The sequence below is a fragment of the Ylistrum balloti genome, unplaced genomic scaffold, assembly GCF_031769215.1.
Source record: "Ylistrum balloti isolate Yb309-2 unplaced genomic scaffold, AGI_CSIRO_Ybal_v1 Utg371438, whole genome shotgun sequence".
In the NCBI taxonomy this organism is placed as follows: domain Eukaryota; kingdom Metazoa; phylum Mollusca; class Bivalvia; order Pectinida; family Pectinidae; genus Ylistrum; species Ylistrum balloti.
In genome coordinates this window covers 294632-319206 of record NW_026782754.1, presented here as the reverse complement: position 1 = coordinate 319206, position 24575 = coordinate 294632, and the positions used below count along the sequence as shown (strand labels likewise).

Here is a 24575-nt window from a genome sequence, read left to right as displayed (position 1 = left end):
GTAGTGTCTAAAACTACTCAATGCTCTGACAGCAGTAGTGTCTAAAACTACTCAATGCTCTGACAGCAGTAGTGTCTAAAACAACTCAATGCTCTGACAGCAGTAGTGTCTAAAACAACTCAATGCTCTGACAGCAGTAGTGTCTAAAACTACTCAATGCTCTGAGACACAACTCAATGCTCTGACAGCAGTAGTGTCTAAAACAACTCAATGCTCTGACAGCAGTAGTGTCTAAAACAACTCAATGCTCTGACAGCAGTAGTGTCTAAAACTACTCAATGCTCTGACAGCAGTAGTGTCTAAAACTACTCAATGCTCTGACAGCAGTAGTGTCTAAAACAACTCAATGCTCTGACAGCAGTAGTGTCTAAAACTACTCAATGCTCTGACAGCAGTAGTGTCTAAAACTACTCAATGCTCTGACAGCAGTAGTGTCTAAAACTACTCAATGCTCTGACAGCAGTAGTGTCTAAAACTACTCAATGCTCTGACAGCAGTAGTGTCTAAAACTACTCAATGCTCTGACAGCAGTAGTGTCTAAAACTACTCAATGCTCTGACAGCAGTAGTGTCTAAAACTACTCAATGCTCTGAAAGCAGTAGTGTCTAAAACTACTCAATGCTCTGACAGCAGTAGTGTCTAAAACTACTCAATGCTCTGACAGCAGTAGTGTCTATAACTACTCAATGCTCTGACAGCAGTAGTGTCTAAAACTACTCAATGCTCTGACAGCAGTAGTGTCTAAAACTATCTATAACCAGATATTTGTGGTGAATGCAATGTCTATTACAAAATAAATTTCACTATGACAAGCATCACTTAAGTAGGCACATCAAAACTGACTCAAATCATATCTCTTGTGTATTACCATTCCACATTTCAAACAGTGAGATGCCCTTCCTTAGTTGACAGAGTGTTCGTGCAGGTGACCCCTTACCTTATCTAATCCAATGCAGAAAGTTTAGGTGAAGGGCGGATGTGTTACCACTATGCCACCTGACCACCAAATAATAATTATTCTGGACATCATAACAGTGTTATCCTATTGATGTCACATGAAGTACATATATATATGAATGACATCGCAAAAAGAGGTTAGTTATGTGAACAAGAGATCCCAGAGGGATCTTGGCGCCCACCATTGTTTGATCTTTATTTGCTCTTTGAAAGTTAGATATTTCCCTTCTTTTCTCTGTTTTCGCTCTTAATGATAAGACATTGGAACACCCCTTTGCAGAAATAAATGATAATCTTTATCTGCCAAATCCAAAATGGCCATCTGGAAGCCATTTTGTTTCTTCTGATCAGACCCAGAAGGAAACAAGCACAAGGAGAGATCAATGGGAACATATGTATGGAATTTGAGAGATATCCAAAATTACACGGGCACAACTAGGGACTAGGGGGAACATACATATGAAATCTGAGAAAGATCCATTCAGTACTTTTCAAGAAATAGCAAACTTTCAAAGTTAAAACACAAGATGGCTGCCTGTCAGCCAATTTTTTTTTTATCATACCCAAAATCAAACAGGCACAACTAGGGACCAGGGGAAACCTCAATATGAAATTTAAGAAAGATCCATCCAGGACTTCTCAAGAAATAGTGATATAAAAAAAATTGTTTAGGGACAGATGGACAGACTGATGATGGACCGCAGATGCAAGGTGATCTGAAAAGCCCACCATCTGGGCTAAAAAAAAAACCCCACATAACACTAAAGACAGCATATGGAGTTAGTTAATGATCCAAGATCAGAGAGGTTATGAAATCTAAAATTTGTAAATGTTGAAATCACAAACTACAGATAACAGTTCTACTGTTCTGTCTTCCATACACATACCTGTCAGGGGTTTGACTTGTATCAACCAGAACATCCAGCGTCACTTTTGAGCAATTTTGAAGAAGTAACGTCACTGGAACTTGGCACAATCTACAGATATGCAGAATTTTTGTTTACATATAATTCTTACTTTCACAGACAAGTCAATAGCTCAACTACCCCATTTTTCTGATAACAAGCCCATGTCCGGTAATAAGCCCATCTTATCTTAGTTTTATAAAAATGAGATGGAATGATTTACCATTAACCTGCAAAAAACCTTTCTGCTGCAATGTCAGAGGTGATGTGTTGGCCATCATGGTTTATTTCAGATATATACAATAATTTTAGATAGATACATCGCCTTTTTAAATTATTCCCAATAAAAATACAAACTTTGGACCAAAAGCATTTTATAAAAGTATTTTAATGACAAAATAACGATAATATCATTTGTGAAATTTTTAGTAATTTTTACTATATGCAATGAACACAAAAATTTATGATTCTTCTTTTAACATTGCAATTTATTTTCGAAAGTCTAATCTTTTAAACTCAGGTCTGGCAAAATAGATACTTCAGCATTATCAAAGTTTCTACCCTTTCAGAATATTAAAATCATTTACATGTTTATGGCACTCTATCAAATATTGTCATACCTGCCATTGCTGAAATTGTGTTTGACCTCTGACCTATGGTTAAAATTGAGATCAACCAGCTGTGTGGTAACTTCTGAGTCAGGGGTGGATGCCTCTGCCTCCCGGTCCTTCATCACAAATCTAACAGCTGGTTGTTCTGTCGGAATCTGTACAAAAAAATCAACAAACATCCACAATAGAAATAACCGTGGCACTACTATTAAATAAAATAAAAATTTCACTTTCAAATTACAGATGAAGTCTTCTCACACACTTAACAGGGTGATTCCAGGTGGTTGTTAAGGATTGGATAACTCTATCTCGCACAGGTAGACAGCTGGCAAACACTATGACACTACACATAATGGGGTAGAGTCATCATTTCATGTAGTGTAACCATGCTGCAAATTGATGATGTCATCAATTTCGACGCACATTTCATGGCACATTAATAATGGCAGGGTGAATTGTTTTCACAAGAACTTATAATTAATCTATTCATGCGTTTTTTTATAGATGTGAGAAAAATAACCAAACATGGGTCTCTTTATTCATTTCAATCTACAATAATACAGCTGGTTTAAATTTCAACCATGAAGTTTTAAATCAATTTCTGTGGTATGGGTCATACAATAACTGGTGACTCACAAGAACATAAGGATAGGAGGTGAAGATGTTGTCAATTTTCTCCAAAGTCACATGGTGTTGACCTACTCTGATCTGTACTTCTCCATCCTCATTGACTACACAAGCCTGTAGAGAAACCAAAAATATCTAAAAATAGATCATTATTAGCCTCATTTCATTTCCCATATACTTTGTTTTTTTTATTCTTTCACTTTTCTCCTGTTTTATATTTGATGTTCAAGATTTTATAAAATGATAAGATTCCAGGTAAAGCTAGCACAGACAAGTCAAAAAAAAAAAGATAATTGAATTTAAACAGTACCAAATAATAGCATATTTGACAATGATTTCATGGCCAGTAGTTTTAAAAAAAAAACTACTTCATAGGCATTTGATTTCATCAAATAGTTATACTCATGGAATACTAAAAGGATATGTCAAAATTTTAACAATTTATGATATTTCGGGACAAATACATTCCTAGATTATGACTAAACATAACACTGAAAATAGCTCCATCAAAATATTAACCATTTCACAGTAATTTAGTAACCTTCAGCTCTTACCTTCCACAAGATGACCAGCGTGAAGCCTACTTGTATGGCACAGTTAAGATCGGTGAATTCCGACGTCTTCCGTTTACTCGGAGGCACAGGGACCTCTGCTTCTGGATCCAGAGGCTTAATACTGCATTTTGATCGGAAGAAAAAGTCTGCACAAGGGGTCATTGCACTGCATATCTGAGGGAAAAATTACAAGCCAAAACCATCTCTTTATGATACTTGTTTAACATCATGTCCTATTTTCTTTCTTATTTCATGGCTATATAAACAGACTGTAGTGTGGTCTTGATATAACAGGCATTAGACAACAAGGTTTCCTGTACATTATGTTTGCCTGCTGGGTGTTGAGCGTGTTACAGAACTACACTATAGGAATGTTTATTTTACTGCAAACTCATCCTCAGATGATCCGAAGATTAAAATAATACATTATACATTGTTTATTGAATTCTCATGCGAGTTTTAATTTGCATCCATCCCTGCATACACTTCCAGTACATAGCTGTACCTTTTATCATTGTGTATGTGTGACGGTGATGGTGTCTGTGATTATGTTTCGGAATTAAGAAATTGATTAAAAGGTACAATTTATTTTTTCAAAACTTTAATGTAAGTCCAACAATTATCTCAGCAATTCTTACCTGTTGAGTGTCGAAGGGGACATCACTGAATACAATAGACTCTTTACCCATGATAGTATCTATAATACAAGAAACATCACTGAACACAATAGACTCTTTACCCATGATAGTATCTATAATACAAGAAACATCACTGAACACAATAGACTCTTTACCCATGATAGTATCTATAATACAAGACTCTTTACCCATGATAGTATCTATAATACAAGAAACATCACTGAACACAATAGACTCTTTACCCATGATTGTATCTATAATACAAGACTCTTTACCCATGATAGTATCTATAATACAAGAAACATCACTGAACACAATAGACTCTTTACCCATGATAGTATCTATAATACAAGACTCTTTACCCATGATAGTATCTATAATACAAGAAACATCACTGAACACAATAGACTCTTTACCCATGATAGTATCTATAATACAAGACTCTTTACCCATGATAGTATCTATAATACAAGACTCTTTACCCATGATAGTATCTATAATACAAGAAACATCACTGAACACAATAGACTCTTTACCTATGATAGTATCTATAATACGAGACTCTTTACCCATGATAGTATCTATAATACAAGACTCTTTACCCATGATAGTATCTATAATACAAGAAACATCACTGAACACAATAGACTCTTTACCCATGATAGTATCTATAATACAAGACTCTTTACCCATGATAGTATCTATAATACAAGACACTTTACCCATGATAGTATCTATAATACAAGAAACATCACTGAACACAATAGACTCTTTACCCATGATAGTATCTATAATACAAGACTCTTTACCCATGATAGTATCTATAATACAAGAAACATCACTGAACACAAGAGACTCTTTACCAATGATAGTATCTATAATACAAGACTCTTTACCCATGATAGTATCTATAATACAAGACTCTTTACCCATGATAGTATCTATAATACAAGACTCTTTACCCATGATAGTATCTATAATACGAGACTCTTTACCCATGATAGTATCTATAATACGAGACTCTTTACCCATGATAGTATCTATAATACGAGACTCTTTACCCATGATAGTATCTATAATACAAGACTCTTTACCCATGATAGTATCTATAATACAAGACTCTTTACCCATGATAGTATCTATAATACAAGACTCTTTACCCATGATAGTATCTATAATACAAGACTCTTTACCCATGATAGTATCTATAATACAAGAAACATCACTGAACACAATAGACTCTTTACCCATGATAGTATCTATAATACAAGACTCTTTACCCATGATAGTATCTATAATACAAGACTCTTTACCCATGATAGTATCTATAATACAAGACTCTTTACCCATGATAGTATCTATAATACAAGAAACATCACTGAACACAATAGACTCTTTACCCATGATAGTATCTATAATACAAGACTCTTTACCCATGATAGTATCTATAATACAAGAAACATCACTGAACACAATAGACTCTTTACCCATGATAGTATCTATAATACAAGACTCTTTACCCATGATAGTATCTATAATACAAGAAACATCACTGAACACAATAGACTCTTTACCCATGATAGTATCTATAATACAAGACTCTTTACCCATGATAGTATCCCATGCTATAATACAAGAAACATCACTGAACACAATAGACTCTTTACCCATGATAGTATCTATAATACAAGACTCTTTACCCATGATAGTATCTATAATACAAGAAACATCACTGAACACAATAGACTCTTTACCCATGATAGTATCTATAATACAAGACTCTTTACCCATGATAGTATCTATAATACAAGTAACATCACTGAACACAATAGACTCTTTACCCATGATAGTATCTATAATACAAGACTCTTTACCCATGATAGTATCTATAATACAAGAAACATCACTGAACACAATAGACTCTTTACCCATGATAGTATCTATAATACAAGACTCTTTACCCATGATAGTATCTATAATACAAGACTCTTTACCCATGATAGTATCTATAATACCCATGATAGTATCTACCCATGAACATAATAAAGACTCTTTACCCATGATAGTATCTATAATACAAGACTCTTTACCCATGATAGTATCTATAATACAAGACTCTTTACCCATGATAGTATCTATAATACAAGAAACATCTTTACCCATGAACACATAATACACTCTTTACCCATGATATAATACAAGAACTCTTTAGTATAGTATCTATAATACAAGACTCTTTACCCATGATAGTATCTATAATACAAGACTCTTTACCCATGATAGTATCTATAATACAAGACTCTTTACCCATGATAGTATCATAATACAAGACTCTTTACCCATGATAGTATCTATAATACAAGACTCTTTACCCATGATAGTATCTATAATACAAGACTCTTTACCCATGATAGTATCTATAATACAAGACTCTTTACCCATGATAGTATCTATAATACAAGACTCTTTACCCATGATAGTATCTATAATACTCTTTACCCATGATAGTATCTATAATACAAGACTCTTTACCCATGATAGTATCTATAATACAAGAAACATCACATGAACACAAATAGACTCTTTACCCATGATAGTATCTATAATACAAGACTCTTTACCCATGATAGTATCTATAATACAAGAAACATCTGAACACAATAGACTCTTTACCCATGAAGTACTATAATACAAGACTCTTTACCCATGATAATATCTATAATACAAAAATCTTAGACTCTTTACCCATGATAGTATATATAATACAAGACTCTTTACCCATGATAGTATCTATAATACAAGAAACATAGACTCTTTACCCATGATAGTATCTATAATACATAGACTCTTTACCCATGATAGTATCTATAATACAAGACTCTTTACCCATGATAGTATCTATAATACAAGAAACATCACTGAACACAATAGACTCTTTACCCATGATAGTCTTTACCCATGATAGTATCTATAATACAAGAAACATCACTGAACACAATAGACTCTTTGCCCATGATAGTATCTATAATACAAGACTCTTTACCCATGATAGTATCTATAATACAAGAAACATCACTGAACACAATTACCCATGATAGTATCTATAATACAAGAAACATCACTGAACACAATAGACTCTTTACCCATGATAGTATCTATAATACAAGACTCTTTACCCATGATAGTATCTATAATACAAGAAACATCACAACACTTGATAGACTCTTTACCCATGATAGTATCTATAATACAAGACATCTTTACCTTTTGATAGTATCTATAATACAAGAACCCATGATAGTATCTATAATACAAGAAACTGAACACTAAATACAAGACTCTTTACCCATGAAGTATCTATATCATATCTATAATACAAGACTCTTTACCCATGATAGTATCTATAATACAAGACTCTTTACCCATGATAGATCTACAAACTCTGGTAGTCCTGATAGTATCTATAATACAAGACTCTTTACCCATGATAGTATCTATAATACAAGACTCTTTACCCATGATAGTATCTATAATACAAGACTCTTTGTATCTACCCATGATACAAGAAAGTATAATTGACTCTTTACATGATAGTATCTATAATACTCTCTTTACCCATGATAGTATCTATAATACAAGAAACATCACTGAACACAATAGACTCTTTACCCATGATAGTATCTATAATACAAGACTCTTTACCCATGATAGTATCTATAATACAAGAAACATCACTGAACACAATAGACTCTTTGCCCATGATAGTATCTATAATACAAGACTCTTTACCCATGATAGTATCTATAATACAAGACTCTTTACCCATGATAGTATCTATAATACAAGACTCTTTACCCATGATAGTATCTATAATACAAGACTCTTCACATGAACACAATAGACTCTTTACCCATGATAGTATATATCTATAATACAAGACTCTTTACCCATGATAGTATCTATAATACAAGACTCTTTACCCATATCTATAATACAAGAACAAACAATAGACTCTTTACCCATGATACAAGAACTGGCATCTACCCATGATAGTATCTACAATACATGAGAAGAAGTTGTTTAAAGATCTATAATACACTCTTTACCCATGATACCTTTACAAGTCTTTACCCATGATAGTATCTATAATACAAGACTCTTTACCCATGATAGTATCTATACAAGACTCTTTACATCTTTACAGACATCTTTACACCATGATAGTATCTATAATACAAGACTCTTTACCCATGATAGTATCTATAATACAAGACTCTTTACCCATGATAGTATCTATAATACAAGACTCTTTACCCATGATAGTATCTATAATACAAGAAACATCACTGAACACAATAGACTCTTTACCCATGATAGTATCTATAATACAAGACTCTTTACCCATGATAGTATCTATAATACAAGAAACATCACTAGAACACAATAGACTCTTTACCCATGATAGTATCTATAATAGTAGTCTTTAATGATAGTATCTATAATACAAGACTCTTTACCCATGATAGTATCTATAATACAAGACATCGCACGGCGGTACTATAATACAAGACGCTTTACGGCCACAATAATACAAGACCCATGATAGTATCTATAATACAAGACTCTTTACCCATGATAGTATCTATAATACAAGAAACATCACTGAACACAATAGACTCTTTACCCATGACAGTATCTATAATACAAGAAACATCACTGAACACAATAGACTCTTTACCCATGATAGTATCTATAATACAAGATAATACAAGACACTTTACCCATGATAGTATCTATAATACAAGACTCTTTACCCATGATAGTATCTATAATACATGATAGTATCTATAATACAAGACTCTTTACCCATGATAGTATCTATAATACAAGACTCTTTACCCATGATAGTATCTATAATACAAGACTCTTTACCCATGATAGTATCTATAATACAAGACTCTTTACCCATGATAGTATCTATAATACAAGACTCTTTACCCATGATAGTATCTATAATACAAGACTCTTTACCCATGATAGTATCTATAATACAAGACACTTTACCCATGATAGTATCTATAATACAAGACTCTTTACCCATGATAGTATCTATAATACAAGACTCTTTACCCATGATAGTATCTATAATACAAGACTCTTTACCCATGATAGTATCTATAATACAAGACACTTTACCCATGATAGTATCTATAATACAAGACACTTTACCCATGATAGTATCTATAATACAAGACACTTTACCCATGATAGTATCTATAATACAAGACTCTTTACCCATGATAGTATCTATAATACAAGACACTTTACCCATGATAGTATCTATAATACAAGACTCTTTACCCATGATAGTATCTATAATACAAGAAACATCACTGAACACAATAGACTCTTTACCCATGATAGTATCTATAATACAAGACTCTTTACCCATGATAGTATCTATAATACAAGAAACAGGAAAACAAATATTATGTCTTGTGTCCTTGCCACATAAAACCTCATCAACTTTTCTCCTGGTCTATAATATTTTACTCAGATTAATACCATCATAATATGCACCTTTAATGAGACGGACAGGAACAGAGCCTAACACATTTCACTACCAAATAACTTACAATAGTCACATAAATCTATAAATATCTTTCAGGTACAGCCTCAATAGTTACTTTAGAATTATGGACAGCTTTCAGACACAAGTGATACTTACCTAAATTTGTAGAACTACGGACAGCTTTCAAACATAGTTGCATGGTTTCCCGACTGCCGATCTGTATCTCTGATTTGACGTGTTGAGAATTGAGGTACTGTATAGTCCATTCTTCACTAGCACATGACACCTGGTTGATCTGAATCTCCTTAACATACGCACGCTGACTTTGTATCTGTAAAAATCCCCAAACTCATCCTAGAAATCAGCAGATTACACTTGCATTTGGCCAAGATAATCAACATAATCTAAAATGAATATTTTGTAAATCTTTCTGACCGACAAAAAAAAAGTCTTTTGTTTTGAAAATTCAAAGGTCAGTTTTGGTCCTGATTTACAACTGTTGTTTAATCAGTTTAAACAATCTACCTCTTGAACACAATTTTGGAAGTCAAATGATATTTACAGCATCGTTAGTTTTGTTCATAGAGAAAACACAAATATACCTGACTAAGGTTTTCTAGTTCACACATAACAACACAGGAACCTCGGTGACCGTTTGGATGTGAGCTTGTGTTGTTGCCTCGGTGCGCAATAGCTCGTACACTCAGAGACTCTAGTGTATTCACTACCGCAGTGTGGCGTAATAGTCTATGGCTGAAATAGAATATAGGGATATCAGTTTCATAACATCTCCTGTTGAAGTAGGATACAGGCATATCAGTGGCATAAAAGTGTGACTAAAAAAATTACCTGGGATTTGCAATCAATTTCTACCTTTTTTGAGTATACAAAGACTCAAAATATTACACAATACCCAATTTCCCCATGTTTGAATGGTTATCTTTCACAATGAACTAAAGATACAGAGAGCCAAAAAAAATGATAGTGTATTTCTGCTTCATTAACAACAAGAATTCCATGTTTTTTTTGCCAATCCAAAAAATTCTTTACCAAGGTAAGTGAAATTACAAATTTGAGTTTGATAGACCAAAGGAGGTCAAAGTTATAACATGAAAACTTTTTTTTTATATATAGTAACTGTGACCCTGAAATTTGACCTTTATATCTGAAATACAATCCCAAGTAAACACTCCAGAGTTTTAATATGGGACAAAGTATAAATTCTGAGTTTACATGACCCAGAGTAACTAAGTCATCACAAATTAATCTAGTGATACTGGAGGAACCTATGTGCTGTGCAGTTGTCAATATTCGCACTGGATTTAATTTTGCTATATTCAAAGTCATAAAAGAATGAAGTCAAACAGACATTTTACTGTAAAGCAAAATCTTAGAAAATTGATGTTATATGCCTGAATACATATGTATACAAATATGTAAACATACAGGAAATCAAATCCCCATGAACCAGCCCAAATCAGCGAAGTATTAGCACCGCTAGATTAAACAAATACATGTATATGGTTAGTTGTTTTTATTAGCTGTCCAAAATCATCTTTTTATTTAAATACACACTTTCTTTACTCTGACCTAAAAAGTCTTTGTTTAAATTATCCAAAGTAGATGAGTATGCACTACAACCAAAATATCTACAAAATTAGAAATAAAATTTCCCGTTAATTTTTTCAACAAGATCAGCGCTTTTGATAGCAGACTCAAAGGTAAACCTAAATAATATTCAATGCATGTCTACATTTTCCACATAGAAGAGAAAAATCCTGGAAGCTGAGAGCATGGGTAATCTTCAGCAATTTTTAACCAATGTCCAAAATAAGAAGGTAAATTTCAATTTTGAGGGGACAAGGGTCCCTTGGCCTTCTCAAGAATTATCCTTGCAATTAGACAAAATCTTTTCAACAGAATTTGTCTCACTGTGTGAATGATGTTTTGATTTAGTATCAGATATACAACATACATCTACTAGATAAACACTATATCTGTCTATAAATCGTTAACAAATCTTTACTAAACTGTTAGAGAATCAAGTTCAGTCAACTTACCTTATATTAGGTAACTGTTGCACTGGTTCATAGTAAAACATAAAATGAATTTCGTGAATTCCTCCTATGTCGTTTCCCCGTATCCAGGCGGGTATTGAAATTGTACTTTTTGGCTGAAGAGTTCCACTGGGTAAGTCAATGTCAACAACGCGTGTTACATTAACACTGTCTTTAGATATAGAATTACACATACATTCACTGTCACTTACACCTACATCCATTGCCGACTGATAAACACACGGAAATTTTGGAAGTTGTCCATGGCAACCAAGTGTAAAAAACTCGGGACACGTTGAAGCAACCTTGAGTTTGTGAAGGGGACTAGAACCAACGTTTGTGAACTGTAACATCACAGCATGAACCTCGCCACATAACAGTGTACGAGGAAAATTACAAAACGAGACCTGTAAGTTAAAAAACACACAATAAAGCATATATGCAACAGTTAATGTTATAACTCAGATATTGGTTCATTATTGTTTTTATTTATAGGTACAATTATTTCCAATGTAAACATTTTGAAATTAAAGTATGAAACAATCCTTATCAACTAAATTACTGATTACGATAAATTGTGTCAATTTATTGACATTTAAACACTTTAACATAACTGAAGAAGATGGACAATATTTGACTCCTGACTTGTACAGGCTTTAAACTAACAATGCCTAGTCAAGATATTATACAACTGCCAAACTACTACGTCCTTAGATATCAAATATATACAAAGTTGCCTCTAGACTCACCATGATACAGTTCCATATTTGATATCGACAATTAGTGATTACTAACCTGTAATAAAGGCATTTCCTGTTGTATAACGAGATCGAGTCTTCGATCTGGCCCATACATCTTGTTAGCTTTATCTTCTTTGGTAATGTTGAGACGAGGGCCTTGAACCTCAAGCTTCTGTTTACCTCTGACAAATATGGTGTTAGACATGTTTGGTTTGGGACCATTTCCCTCAATAAGAACACCTCCAAGGTTGTAGGATATCTCCACAATTCTCAGCTCTCCTGTCTGATGTGGAGTTAAGGTGATCTGAGTCTAAAACAAAAACATTTTTTCTTTAAAAACTGTTTCATAAAATGATTATAAAGGTTTTTTTCTTTAAATCTTTTTTGACCATTCAAACTTTCACTTTTACAAAAAGCTGGAAAGAAAAAGAGGTGTATTTTTCATGCACATTATGGTACAAACTAATCTAAAAAGTACGCGTATTGCATTATGAAAAAAATCATTTCCTTGGAATCTGTTTCTCATGATTTTATCCAACCCTGAAAGTTACAAAAAAGTCCTCAAAAAAATATGCTATACATTAATTGTATCAAGTTGATGTTAAATCCTATATTTACATTGGGATCAATTTTATTGATTTTTTTTTTTAATTTAAAGGAGATACAGATTAGAGAACTTTTCTCCTAAACAAATTCATTTTCTTTGTAATGTTTCTGTTTCGATTTGGACTTTAAATCAAGTGTTCATTCCTGTTGTGAAAGTTATGGGACCTACACTCAAGCTATGTTATACCTGATCTATCAAAATGGTACTTGATGCATCTGACACTCAGCATTGAAGAAAGTAGGCTATTAATATGTTAGAGGAATGGACTGGGAAAATGACATGCCTGTTAATTCTGTAACCAAAAATTTGTTTATTAGTAGAAAAGTCTTAATATTTTAGAAACGTATTAATAATGATCATAAGATGGAAAATAACTCCAACTGACCGTCAATTTGCTGTTTGCATCCATGATGATTTCGTCAATGACCTGTGTCTGGATGATCTCATTGGCAAGTGTATTCTACAGGATAAACATCCAGATTATAATGGACTAGCTGAACACAACAGATGGTCTGAAGTGTCCCACAAAACAAACTACATCTATATGAAACATGATATGTTTTTCCGTATCTTTTCAATTTTAATGCAATATGTGAACCATTTTGATAATCAAAAACTGCAATTCTTAAAATTTTTGACAAATATGAAAATTAATGACATTAGATCACCTATCAGAAATACACTGTAAATCACTGCACAATTGGTATATTATTAAATCACATATTTTGTGTTGAGACTGATTTTAAAGCATTAGCCACATTAAATGAGTTATAATTTTTATTAGAAATGAGCAGTGTAAACTACTGACCTTGACAGAGGTTGAGGACACCTCGTTAGTGATAAGTTGGGCTTTATCCTGTCCTGGTAGGCTGGGGAGGAAACTCCACAGCAGTGTCACCTCTGTTAGCACTAGCATGACCTTCAGAGGGTTCACCAGGTACACCTCCACGATGATTGGCTCTGTGGAAAAATTAATCAGACGAGGTCAGTGAAGATGTTTGACTATTTGTAAAAGGATTTCTTCAATCCTTTCTTCAACTGGCTGACTTTTTTCATTTAAAATAATCTTTACTGATATATTATCCATCATTAATGTTTTTAAGAAAGAAACTCTGATACTACAAATTAATATAATTTTTCAGCAAACCTTCAAAAAATATCTTTTCATACAAAAATAAAGTCTGTATCTCAAAATTTTGCTCAATTTCGATTATCATTAACTAAACTTTTCCAAACATATTCATTCTACAAAAAGCCCAGGTGGCTAATACATAAATCAAAACCATGATTCACAACAAATCATTTCACTGAATCAAAATTTCAGTATCAAGTTAAGTTTTCACTAAAGTTATAACTCAGAGAAGAACAAATATTTATAAGAATTGACTATACCTCCAACAAATCCCACAGGACTGTATTTATTGTCGGTTCTATTGGTGTAGCACTGAAGCGTCGGCCTAAATGTATTAGGTAGACCCCCTACAGCAGCGGCCACTAATGCCTCCTCCAGCTTCTGCCATCGGGGATGATTACTCTCTTTGTGGTCAAACCAAACTCCAGATGTAGCTACTTTGTCAGGTGCTGAAGGAAAATAACAGAATTTTTAATAAGTACTTTTAAATGTCTGGATGAAGGAACATAGATATTATTTGTTCGGTTTATCACCTTGTGAACAATGTGGGTGATTTTGAGGTGGGGTTTCCTTGTAATAACCATCCAGAACAATAAGTATCTTGTCCAAGTACAAAACAACAACAACACTCTGGTCTACTTCCTTCTGAAAGAGCACAAACTTCCACATGTAGGAACTGTCAAATTGCGAAACAAGTTTTTCCAACTTAAATTAATCACTCTTGTTGGTCCGGCTGGAAGCACACACGGACTTACTGTGGGAGGGCCTGGTGACCCTATACCTTTTCACATCCATTCCAGGAATCGAACCCTGGACAGCTAGGTGAAAGGCAAGTGTGTTACTACCGACCACCCTATTTAAACTTGACTGGCTGTAGCCTGGCTCCCAATAGTATCTTACCTTGGCTGGGCTGTAGTACGGCCCCAAATATTAACTTCACTTGACTGGGCTCTAGCCTGACCTTCATCAGTACCCTACTTTAGCTGGGTTATGATCTGACACACAGTAGAAACTTACCTTGACTGGGCTGTGGTCTGGCCCCCAGAAGTACTTTGGTGGAGTTGCTGTCCAGGACTGGGAGTGGTAACTCTGGCAGGGGTCGGGTATTGTGACCATACTCTCCTGCCTCTTGACTCAATAATTGCTGTGGAGAACAAATAGCTTGTTTTATAAACATTTATAAACAAACATATTAACAAAGTTTTCACTGAATGATGTCTTGATGACCCCAATTCTTTCCACAATATCTATAGATATTCAAGAAAATATTACTCTGATAAATTGATTCAATATCACTTTCTTAAACATTATCTTAAATAACTTTAAAATTTTCTTGAAGGAATGTACAAAGAAATCTGAATTTTATTAAAAGATTTAAACAAAAGTTTTAAACTTTCATCTGAAAAATTAGATTTTCTAATAATGTTTAGTTTCAGTTGTCACCTCTTTAACAGTCAAATTGTATATAGAAACTAGAGGCTAATTTACTTAGTACATACTTATAAACACCTTCATCTCACTTGTGCTGAGACTGCACAAAAATGTACAACACACATCGATTATTCAAATATATGTTACAATCGATGTAGAACAAAAGCTGCCAATGACCTGGCAAAGAATTTACAACATAGTTTGAGCCATTTGATTCTTCATTCATACAGACATCTGCCTGCAAGAGTGAAATGAATTTGTTTCGACCTAGTATCACCAAAAGTCATGATATGAGACTAACATAAAAACAAAGATTTCTATAAAGGGAAACAATCCTGGTGAATAACTGCCACCAGGATAGAGAGAAGTGGAGAATCCATTACAAAAGGTGGGGTGGTTAGACACATACCTTGTATACAAACAGGTATTCCCGGAGGAAGGCACCCTGTTGACTAGCTATCTGCTTGCTGTTCTCAGTTAAAAGGTGTTTGAAGGCAGCTGTGGCATTCTCTAACTGTTTAAGGTTAAACGACTGACGACCAAGAGTGAAATTGATGTGATCCTGTAAAGAAGAAATGTGAATATGCACATAGTTCATACCACAGCAATATTTTCAGAAAAGTTTTTACAGTTCCACATGAAATAATTCCTATTGCACAATAAATTGTGAGAGAACTAAAACCGACCTACCTCAGCCAGGGACCAGTTTTTGCCTTTGTACACCTGCAAAGCTTGCGAATAGGCTCGTAGAGCATGCTTCCTCTGCAATGAAATGGCACACAATGCATTTCTGTAAATCAGCATTCCAAAGAATGTCAATTTCTAGTTTCTATCCAGCTAAAGAATTTGAAACATCCTACATTTATTCAAATTTACTCTAGATGTCATTAGCCATGAATGTCTCTGAAAATCCTCTTGTAACAGTTATAAACTCTCTATTTTGAATCTCTTTACCTTGTAACAGATTCTAGTTTCAACAGAATAGGAAACTAATTCAATTATCAAGAGTATAATCAAGGATGATGGTTTTACCTGAGCAGCCTTGCTGTAGCGATGACCTGCCAAGATCATATGGAAGGAATACTTGCGGACCTTGGGTGTCTCCATATTGATGTAACAGTGGGCTGCCTGTTCCAGCAGTAAGGCGCTTCTGAGGTCCGAGTCCTGATCAAATTAATTTTCATTACAGTAAATGATTTTATCTGATAATGTGGGGCTTATCATGAATTATCATCCACAATCTATCTAAATATTATGTCTTATACAACAAAAACTATGTACAATACAGCTCTATTGATCTGTTTATGTAACACATTGTTAAAACTTCTGATCAGGAAATACAATAGAATTACAGAATAAGTGTAAAAATTTGGAGTGAAAACCAATGAAAATCAATCAAACATAGAGAAAGTTGTGTGTCAGTATGAGATTATAAAGTGTTTGTATATAAAAATTTACCATCTTTTTAAACAAGTGTACAAAATCAACATATAATTGTATACAATGGTATATTATAACCATCCGTTTTAGCATATACCTCATTTGTTCTGTGGTAAGCCCACAACCTGAGCTTCTACACATTACCTGTGACCAAAATTGGAAGGCTGGGCTTATTATAGGGCAATGATATAACATTTCTTGGCATTTCTTCTGCAACCCAGATAGATATTAATGGGCTTATTACCAGGTAACTGCTTATAACCAGGTTATCTGCTTATAACCAGGTATAAGATTATTACCAGGTACGGCCTTATTGTTATGCATGGGTTTATTACCAGATATAGGCTTTTTGCCAATTATATGCTTATTACTAGGTATGTGCTTACAGTGCTCCAGATAACTTTTTGACATGTGGGGTTTTCTTATAAATTGAACCATATTAGGGTAACACTGAATTTGTAAACATTTTTGACAGCGCCATATTTGCTATGCGACTGGTTTATAATCACGATCAAGAAAGCGCTTGTTAGGAGTTTCGTTTACTTGATAAGTGTCTGTTTGACTTAGATTATTGAGTTTTCTAACTACGTAATATTGACACATTGTTTATTTTCCAGGGTTAATGACAGAATCTTATTTTTTTCCTAGCGTGAAATTAGAAATATTGTGCGTGAAAACGCATTCACGCAGGCTATCTGGAGCACTGGCTTATAACCAGGTATGGGCTTATTGCCATGTAAAATCTTATTGTCAGATGAGGAATTATTACCTGACACATGTTTATTACCAGACACAGACTTATTGTCATGTATGGACTTATTACCAGGTACAAGCCTATTGCCAGGTAAAAGAGGTATGTGTGTAATGTTACTTTACAATATAAATGTATACTATATGTAGTGAGATGTAATTAGTATTGAAATACTGCTACAAATGGTAAGTGTCATTTACAGTGTGTATGTTGGTGATGTGTGGTTTGCTGGCGTGTGGAAGGTATGGCAGATGTAGAGATGTTAGCTGTACCTCGCTGGTGAGCTTAATGAACTGTAAGGCAGCCTCGTTGTACATCCCTTTACTCTTCAGGGCCTCAGTACTAACCAGGGTCGCTCGGGCTGCATATAACGGATTCCTATAACACATACACCAAGATACTTAATACAACCAGTAACTGAATTCACAAACTGTGAAAATGTGTCTTGAGGAAAAGAAGTTGTAAAACATTAAAATATTTCCAAGAGAAAAAGAAAAAGAAAATAACATGAAATGTCAATTCCTCTTTGAATGAATTTTAAGGGAAACAACACATTCTTCTACCTTTCAGAGTTTTTTTTTCCTTAACATGTTTAGGAAACAAAACATGCGTTATGGTTTTTTTTTTTAATGATTTCAAATCCTTTTTAACAGCTGTCACTGAAAATTACCACAGTGTTTATGATGATTACAAATACCACTTTCCTACCATGTAATTATCTCCACAGATTTTAAAGAAATGATCAAGGTCCTACCTGTATTACAATTATTCTAAATCGTTGTTTAATCTAGCGGGATTTATATTTTGCAGTTGTCCCAACTAGTTAAAAGGAATCAAATTCCATGACTGTCTCTGTGTACAGGAGCAAGAGCTGTATTCTGATATTTACAGTCAATTTGGAAATAATGGTTTATTACTTATTAATATAACTCAGTAGTAGAAGGACAGGTAAAAATTATACACTACACGTGGGCTGGCTGATTTACATGCAGTTTTCATCCTTTTTAATTTTCTGCTGGCTGATTTACATGCAGTTTTCATCCTTTTTAATTTTCTACTATACTACTATATTCATTTCTTTTTTCACTCAGGGTATACATTAAAACATTTTTAAAGACAAAACATAAAAATTCTGAAGAAGCTAAGACAGTGCTGTTAACCCATGTATATTTTTTAGAATTAAAATTTGCAATCCTTTTGAAGTAATAACCTTGGCATGATTTAATTATGACAATAAACAAAATCCAGAAGAAACACTCAAGCCTTCTCATAAAATATTTTGAGAGGGAAAAAAATTTTAACTGTGAAAACTGCTCCGACATATTGACAGGAATGTCTCCATCCTGTCTGGGACAGAGCATTGGTGACTTACTTGCATGATTGTAAGTAAGTAGTGATGGCAGACTCCATGTAGTGAGAGGGATATTTCTGGGAGCTGACTGGCCCCTGCATAAACACTGAGAGACTCGCCATTTCCTGTCATGAAGAGAAAAAAAAACAAATCGTATTAAAATCTGTTCTTTTGAGACCATGAGAAGAAAATTCTAAAAAGAAAGGGATGTGATTGGAAGATCTGACCTTTGGACTCAATTAGAATAATGTTTTTTCATAGAAAAAAAAAACAATTTGGAAAGAAAATCATCTCACACATGCATAAATTTTTTCCTATATTTTGTTTCCAATTTCAGTGAACTCTTGATGTTTGCATCATTTTTTACTCACCAGTGCACCCGCAGTGTGCAGCCATGCATGGTCGTTGTTAAAGTCACGCTTGGCAGTGTGGTACGTCTGGTATGCAAAGTCATACATCTGGAAGAGGAATGCTAAGTCTGCTAGTCGTCGCATTTGTAATTCTGGTGCTTCCTGAGAATACCTGTAACACAACAAAACAGCAATAAAATTGTGGTTTTTCCTGAGAATCTGATGACGGTAGGCTAACAATCAGAGGGAAAGTAACTAACTTCAAATAAGTTCATGTGGTTGTGTTGTAGTCTTCAAAAGAAGACCTGGAGGTCCATTAAAACTCTGATAAAGAAAAAGATAAATGGTTTGGAATAAAAGGACAGGAAATGGTGAAGTCTGATTTCAAAGCAAGTTATATCTTAATATTTTCAGCAACAATCTGTTAGCAAATAGTGTAATGTAATTGTTTAGTTGTCAAGAAACATAAAAAATTTGTCTTAATTTCAAAAAAACAATTTTTCAATCAAAATACAATTTTCTTGAAGTTTAAAATAGCAATCTCACCCATGGAAATTCCTAAGGTATACAAAACCTGTTAAGACTTTACATAGATACCCGAAGCATTGACAGTATCATATCAGTCAATATGTTAAGTACAGACATGGGTAGTTCTCATCAACACAGGGATCACCTTGTTACTTACACTACAGTTGTGTTTTGGTTGGTTGCAGCAGCCTTCTCTGTTGCTTTGTTGCCTCCAAACCACTTCTTTGTTACGCTGAATATTGAACGTGGAATACCCTTTCTTGATGTCAACTGTAAACATTAAAAAGAGGCCCATGGGCCTTAACGGTCATCTGACAAAAAGCAAGCCAAACCTAGAAAGTGGGTTGAGGTCATTCATTTGAACAAACTTGGTAGCCTCTCCTCCAAGCATCTTACAGGCCCAATATCAGCACTCATGGACTTTTGCTTGTTGAGAAGAAGTCGTTTGTATATTTTAACATATTTGACCCCTGTGACCTTGAAAGTGGGTTGAGGTCATTCATTTGAATAAACTTGGTAGCCTTTCCTCCCAGCATGCTACAGACCTAATATCGGCACTCATAGACTTTTGCTTATTGAGATGAAGTCCTTTGTAAATTTTAACATATTTGACCCCTGTGACCTTGAAAGTGGGCCAAGGTCATTCATTTGAACAAACTTTGTAGGGCTCCATGCCAGCATGCTATGGGCCAAGTATTAGTCCCCTAGGCCTTCTAGTATTTGAGAAGAAGTTATTTAAAGATTTTGACATATTATCCCTGCGAAAAGTTGTTCAAGGTCATTCATTTAAATAAACTTGGTAGCCTTTCCTCCCAGCATGCTACAGACCCAATATCGGCACTCATAGACTTTTGCTTATTGAGATGAAGTCCTTTGTATATTTTAACATATTTGACCCCTGTGACCTTGAAAGTGGGCCAAGGTCATTCATTTGAACAAACTTTGTAGGGCTCCATGCCAGCATGCTATGGGCCAAGTATTAGCCCCCTAGGCCTTCTAGTATTTGAGAAGAAGTTATTTAAAGATTTTGACTTATTTGACCCCTGTGACCTTGAAATTTCTTCAAGGTCATTCATTTAAACAAACTTGATAGCCCTTCATCCCAGCATGCCACAGGCACAATATCAGCAATCTGAGCCTTTTGGTTATTGAGAAGAAGTTGTTTAAAGATTTTAACATATTTGACCCCTGTGACCTTTAAAGTGGGTCAAGGTCATTCATTTGAACAAACTTGGTAGTCCTTCATCCCAGCATGTCACAGGCCCAATATCTACACTCTGAGCCTTTTGGTTAATGAGAAGAAGTTGTTTAAAGATTTTAACATATTTGACCCCTGTGACCTTGAAAGTGGGTCGAGGTCATTCATTTGAACAAACTTGGTAGAGCTCCATGCCAGTATCCTCTGTGCCAAGTATTAGCCCCCTAGACCTTCTAGTATTTGAGAAGAAGTCGTTTGAATGAAAAGTTTACGGACGGCGCACGATGACGGACGAAGCATGATGACTATAGGTCATCGGACCCTTCGGGTCAGATGACCTAAAAAAGACAAGCATAATGCCTAATGATATGTCTTATTTGTCCTGTTTTGTTGCAAAGGGAATTTTTAAGCAAAATGTAAATGAACTAAAATTCAAATATATCTTCCCGCCCCAAACTATCAAATGTCCAAATTATATTTACTATATATCAACAAATAGATATCTTGTTGTCATGTTTACATATTGATGAATTGTAAAATTTAAATAAAAATTTTGTTAATTTTTCCAGTTCTGAAAATTCACTCAAATATCATATTTTTACCTTAGAAACATTTCTCCTCCTAAGCAGAGAGAGATAAACTTGTGTGATATCTTAACAAGACCTGTTTCAATACTACTATACAGTAAGTCTAAAGGGAACAGAACAAGCCATGACGACTTTGTAGTCATTTCTCAAAATCTGATAATTGTTGGATTTGAATGTCCATACTCTATGTTTGATTGGTATTGCACTTGTACTAAATGACAAACTGAGCTATACACAAAATGTTTTAAGTTCAGCTTGTGGGCATCTATAGATTTCAGAGATGCTGGACAATAAAGAATGTAGAAAATACTTTAAAGTTTTGACTTTTTCAGCAACAGATCTCAACATGAAACTTTCTCCAATGTTCTGGAGCATGTCAATAACCTTGCCACTGCATGTTTATTTCTTAAAATTCCCTCACATGATATATATATATTTTAACAAAAACTTGGTAAATTGACTTACCTGTTCATTAAGGAACCTCATGGACATCTCCGCCCATGGAATTAGAGCGCGGACACTGAACTCGTGTATAAATATTCGAAGTCTATCATGATCACTAGTGGTCAAACACATGCCATGTCCACGCACTTTTTTATCAGGAGTTGTCTGCACTTTTGTATTATTTCCTGTGTGGTTGGTTTCCATAGTGACAGAGTCGTCTGGTGACAAACGATCCTCCACATGGTTAATTGAATTTGTAGAATGGTCCATTGCGAGAGGATGGTCAAACATGTCGCTGTCTGCCCCAGAGCCTGAGGATGCTGCTATCAGAAATGAATTCATATGCATAATAATAGATAAATAGTTAATTGATTCAATTATTTTTTTGCTGTATGGTTCCAATTATTTCCTCAATAAAAGAAACTTTTCACAGTAAATGAATATTCTACCAGTTTTGATTTCACATGCTGTATCTTATCCATGACCTGAGACTACCCTATAAGGGTACATACTGAAACTCTATATAGAGGTGGGCTAATTACAGGACAATGAGAGGTACACACTTAACTCTAACTAGGGGTCGGCTAATTACAGGACAATGATAGGTACACACTTAACTCTAACTAGGGGTCGGCTAATTACAGGACAATGATGGGTACACACTTAACTCTAAATAGGGGTCAGCTAATTACAGGACAATGATAGGTACATAATGAAACTCTAAATAGGGATCGGCTAATTACAGGACAATGATGGGTACACATTTAACTCTAAATACTCTAAATAGGGGTGGGCTAATTACAGGACAATGATAGGTACATACTTAACTCTAATTCGGTGTCGGCTAATTACAGGACAATGATAGGTACATACTTAAAACTCTAAATAGGGGTGGGCTAATTACAGGACAATGATGGGTACACACTTAACTCTAAATAGGGGTCAGCTAATTACAGGACAATGATGGGTACACACTTAACTCTAAATAGGGGTGGGCTAATTACAGGACAATGATGGGTACACACTTAACTCTAAATAGGGGTCAGCTAATTACAGGACAATGATGGGTACAAACTTAACTCTAAATAGAGATGGGCTAATTACAGGACAATGATGGGTACATACTTAACTCTAAATAGGGGTCAGCTAATTACAGGACAATGATGGGTACATAATGAAACTCTAAATAGGGATCGGCTAATTACAGGACAATGATGGGTACACATTTAACTCTAAATAGAGATGGGCTAATTACAGGACAATGATGGGTACACACTTAACTCTAAATAGGGGTGGGCTAATTACAGGACAATGATGGGTACATACTTAACTCTAAATAGAGATGGGCTAATTACAGGACAATGATGGGTACACACTTAACTCTAAATAGGGGTCAGCTAATTACAGGACAATGATGGGTACACATTTAACTCTAAATAGGGGTCAGCTAATTACAGGACAATGATGGGTACACACTTAACTCTAAATAGGGGTGGGCTAATTACAGGACAATGATGGGTACACACTTAACTCTAAATAGGGGTGGGCTAATTACAGGACAATGATGGGTACACACTTAACTCTAAATAGGAATTACAGGACAATGATGGGTACACACTTAACTCAAAATAGGGGTGGGCTAAGTACAGGACAATGAAAGGTACACTCTTAACTCTAAATAGAGATGGGCTAATTACAGGACAATGATGGGTACACACTTAACTCTAAATAGGGGTCAGCTAATTACAGGACAATGATGGGTACATACTTAACTCTAAATAACTCTAAATAGGGGTCGGCTAATTACAGGACAATGATGGGTACACATTTAACTCTAAATAGGGGTCAGCTAATTACAGGACAATGATGGGTACACACTTAACTCTAAATAGGGGTGGGCTAATTACAGGACAATGATGGGTACACACTTAACTCTAAATAGGGGTCAGCTAATTACAGGACAATGATGGGTACACACTTAACTCTAAATAGGGGTCAGCTAATTACAGGACAATGATGGGTACATACTTAACTCTAAATAGAGATGGGCTAATTACAGGACAATGATGGGTACACATTTAACTCTAAATAGAGA

At 34.6% G+C, this 24575-nt stretch overlaps 1 protein-coding gene across 1 annotated transcript in view; it reads right to left on the bottom strand.

Moving 5' to 3' along the window:
- The window catches only part of LOC132562507 (trafficking protein particle complex subunit 8-like), a 44801-nt gene that overhangs the window by 5684 nt on the left and 14542 nt on the right, over nucleotides 1–24575 (bottom strand). The window contains exons 9-29 of the mRNA XM_060227251.1: nucleotides 22502–22803; nucleotides 20409–20521; nucleotides 19745–19895; nucleotides 19395–19498; nucleotides 18295–18400; nucleotides 16864–16995; nucleotides 16522–16593; nucleotides 16241–16393; nucleotides 15418–15544; nucleotides 14661–14849; nucleotides 14077–14228; nucleotides 13654–13728; nucleotides 12717–12971; nucleotides 11925–12328; nucleotides 10467–10617; nucleotides 10021–10195; nucleotides 4293–4351; nucleotides 3655–3828; nucleotides 3110–3214; nucleotides 2483–2628; nucleotides 1845–1934 (exon numbers count right to left, since the gene is read on the bottom strand). Coding sequence (XP_060083234.1) covers nucleotides 1845–1934; nucleotides 2483–2628; nucleotides 3110–3214; nucleotides 3655–3828; nucleotides 4293–4351; nucleotides 10021–10195; nucleotides 10467–10617; nucleotides 11925–12328; nucleotides 12717–12971; nucleotides 13654–13728; nucleotides 14077–14228; nucleotides 14661–14849; nucleotides 15418–15544; nucleotides 16241–16393; nucleotides 16522–16593; nucleotides 16864–16995; nucleotides 18295–18400; nucleotides 19395–19498; nucleotides 19745–19895; nucleotides 20409–20521; nucleotides 22502–22803 — 3235 coding nt within the window. The remainder of the gene's footprint in view (nucleotides 1–1844; nucleotides 1935–2482; nucleotides 2629–3109; nucleotides 3215–3654; nucleotides 3829–4292; nucleotides 4352–10020; nucleotides 10196–10466; nucleotides 10618–11924; nucleotides 12329–12716; nucleotides 12972–13653; nucleotides 13729–14076; nucleotides 14229–14660; nucleotides 14850–15417; nucleotides 15545–16240; nucleotides 16394–16521; nucleotides 16594–16863; nucleotides 16996–18294; nucleotides 18401–19394; nucleotides 19499–19744; nucleotides 19896–20408; nucleotides 20522–22501; nucleotides 22804–24575) is intronic.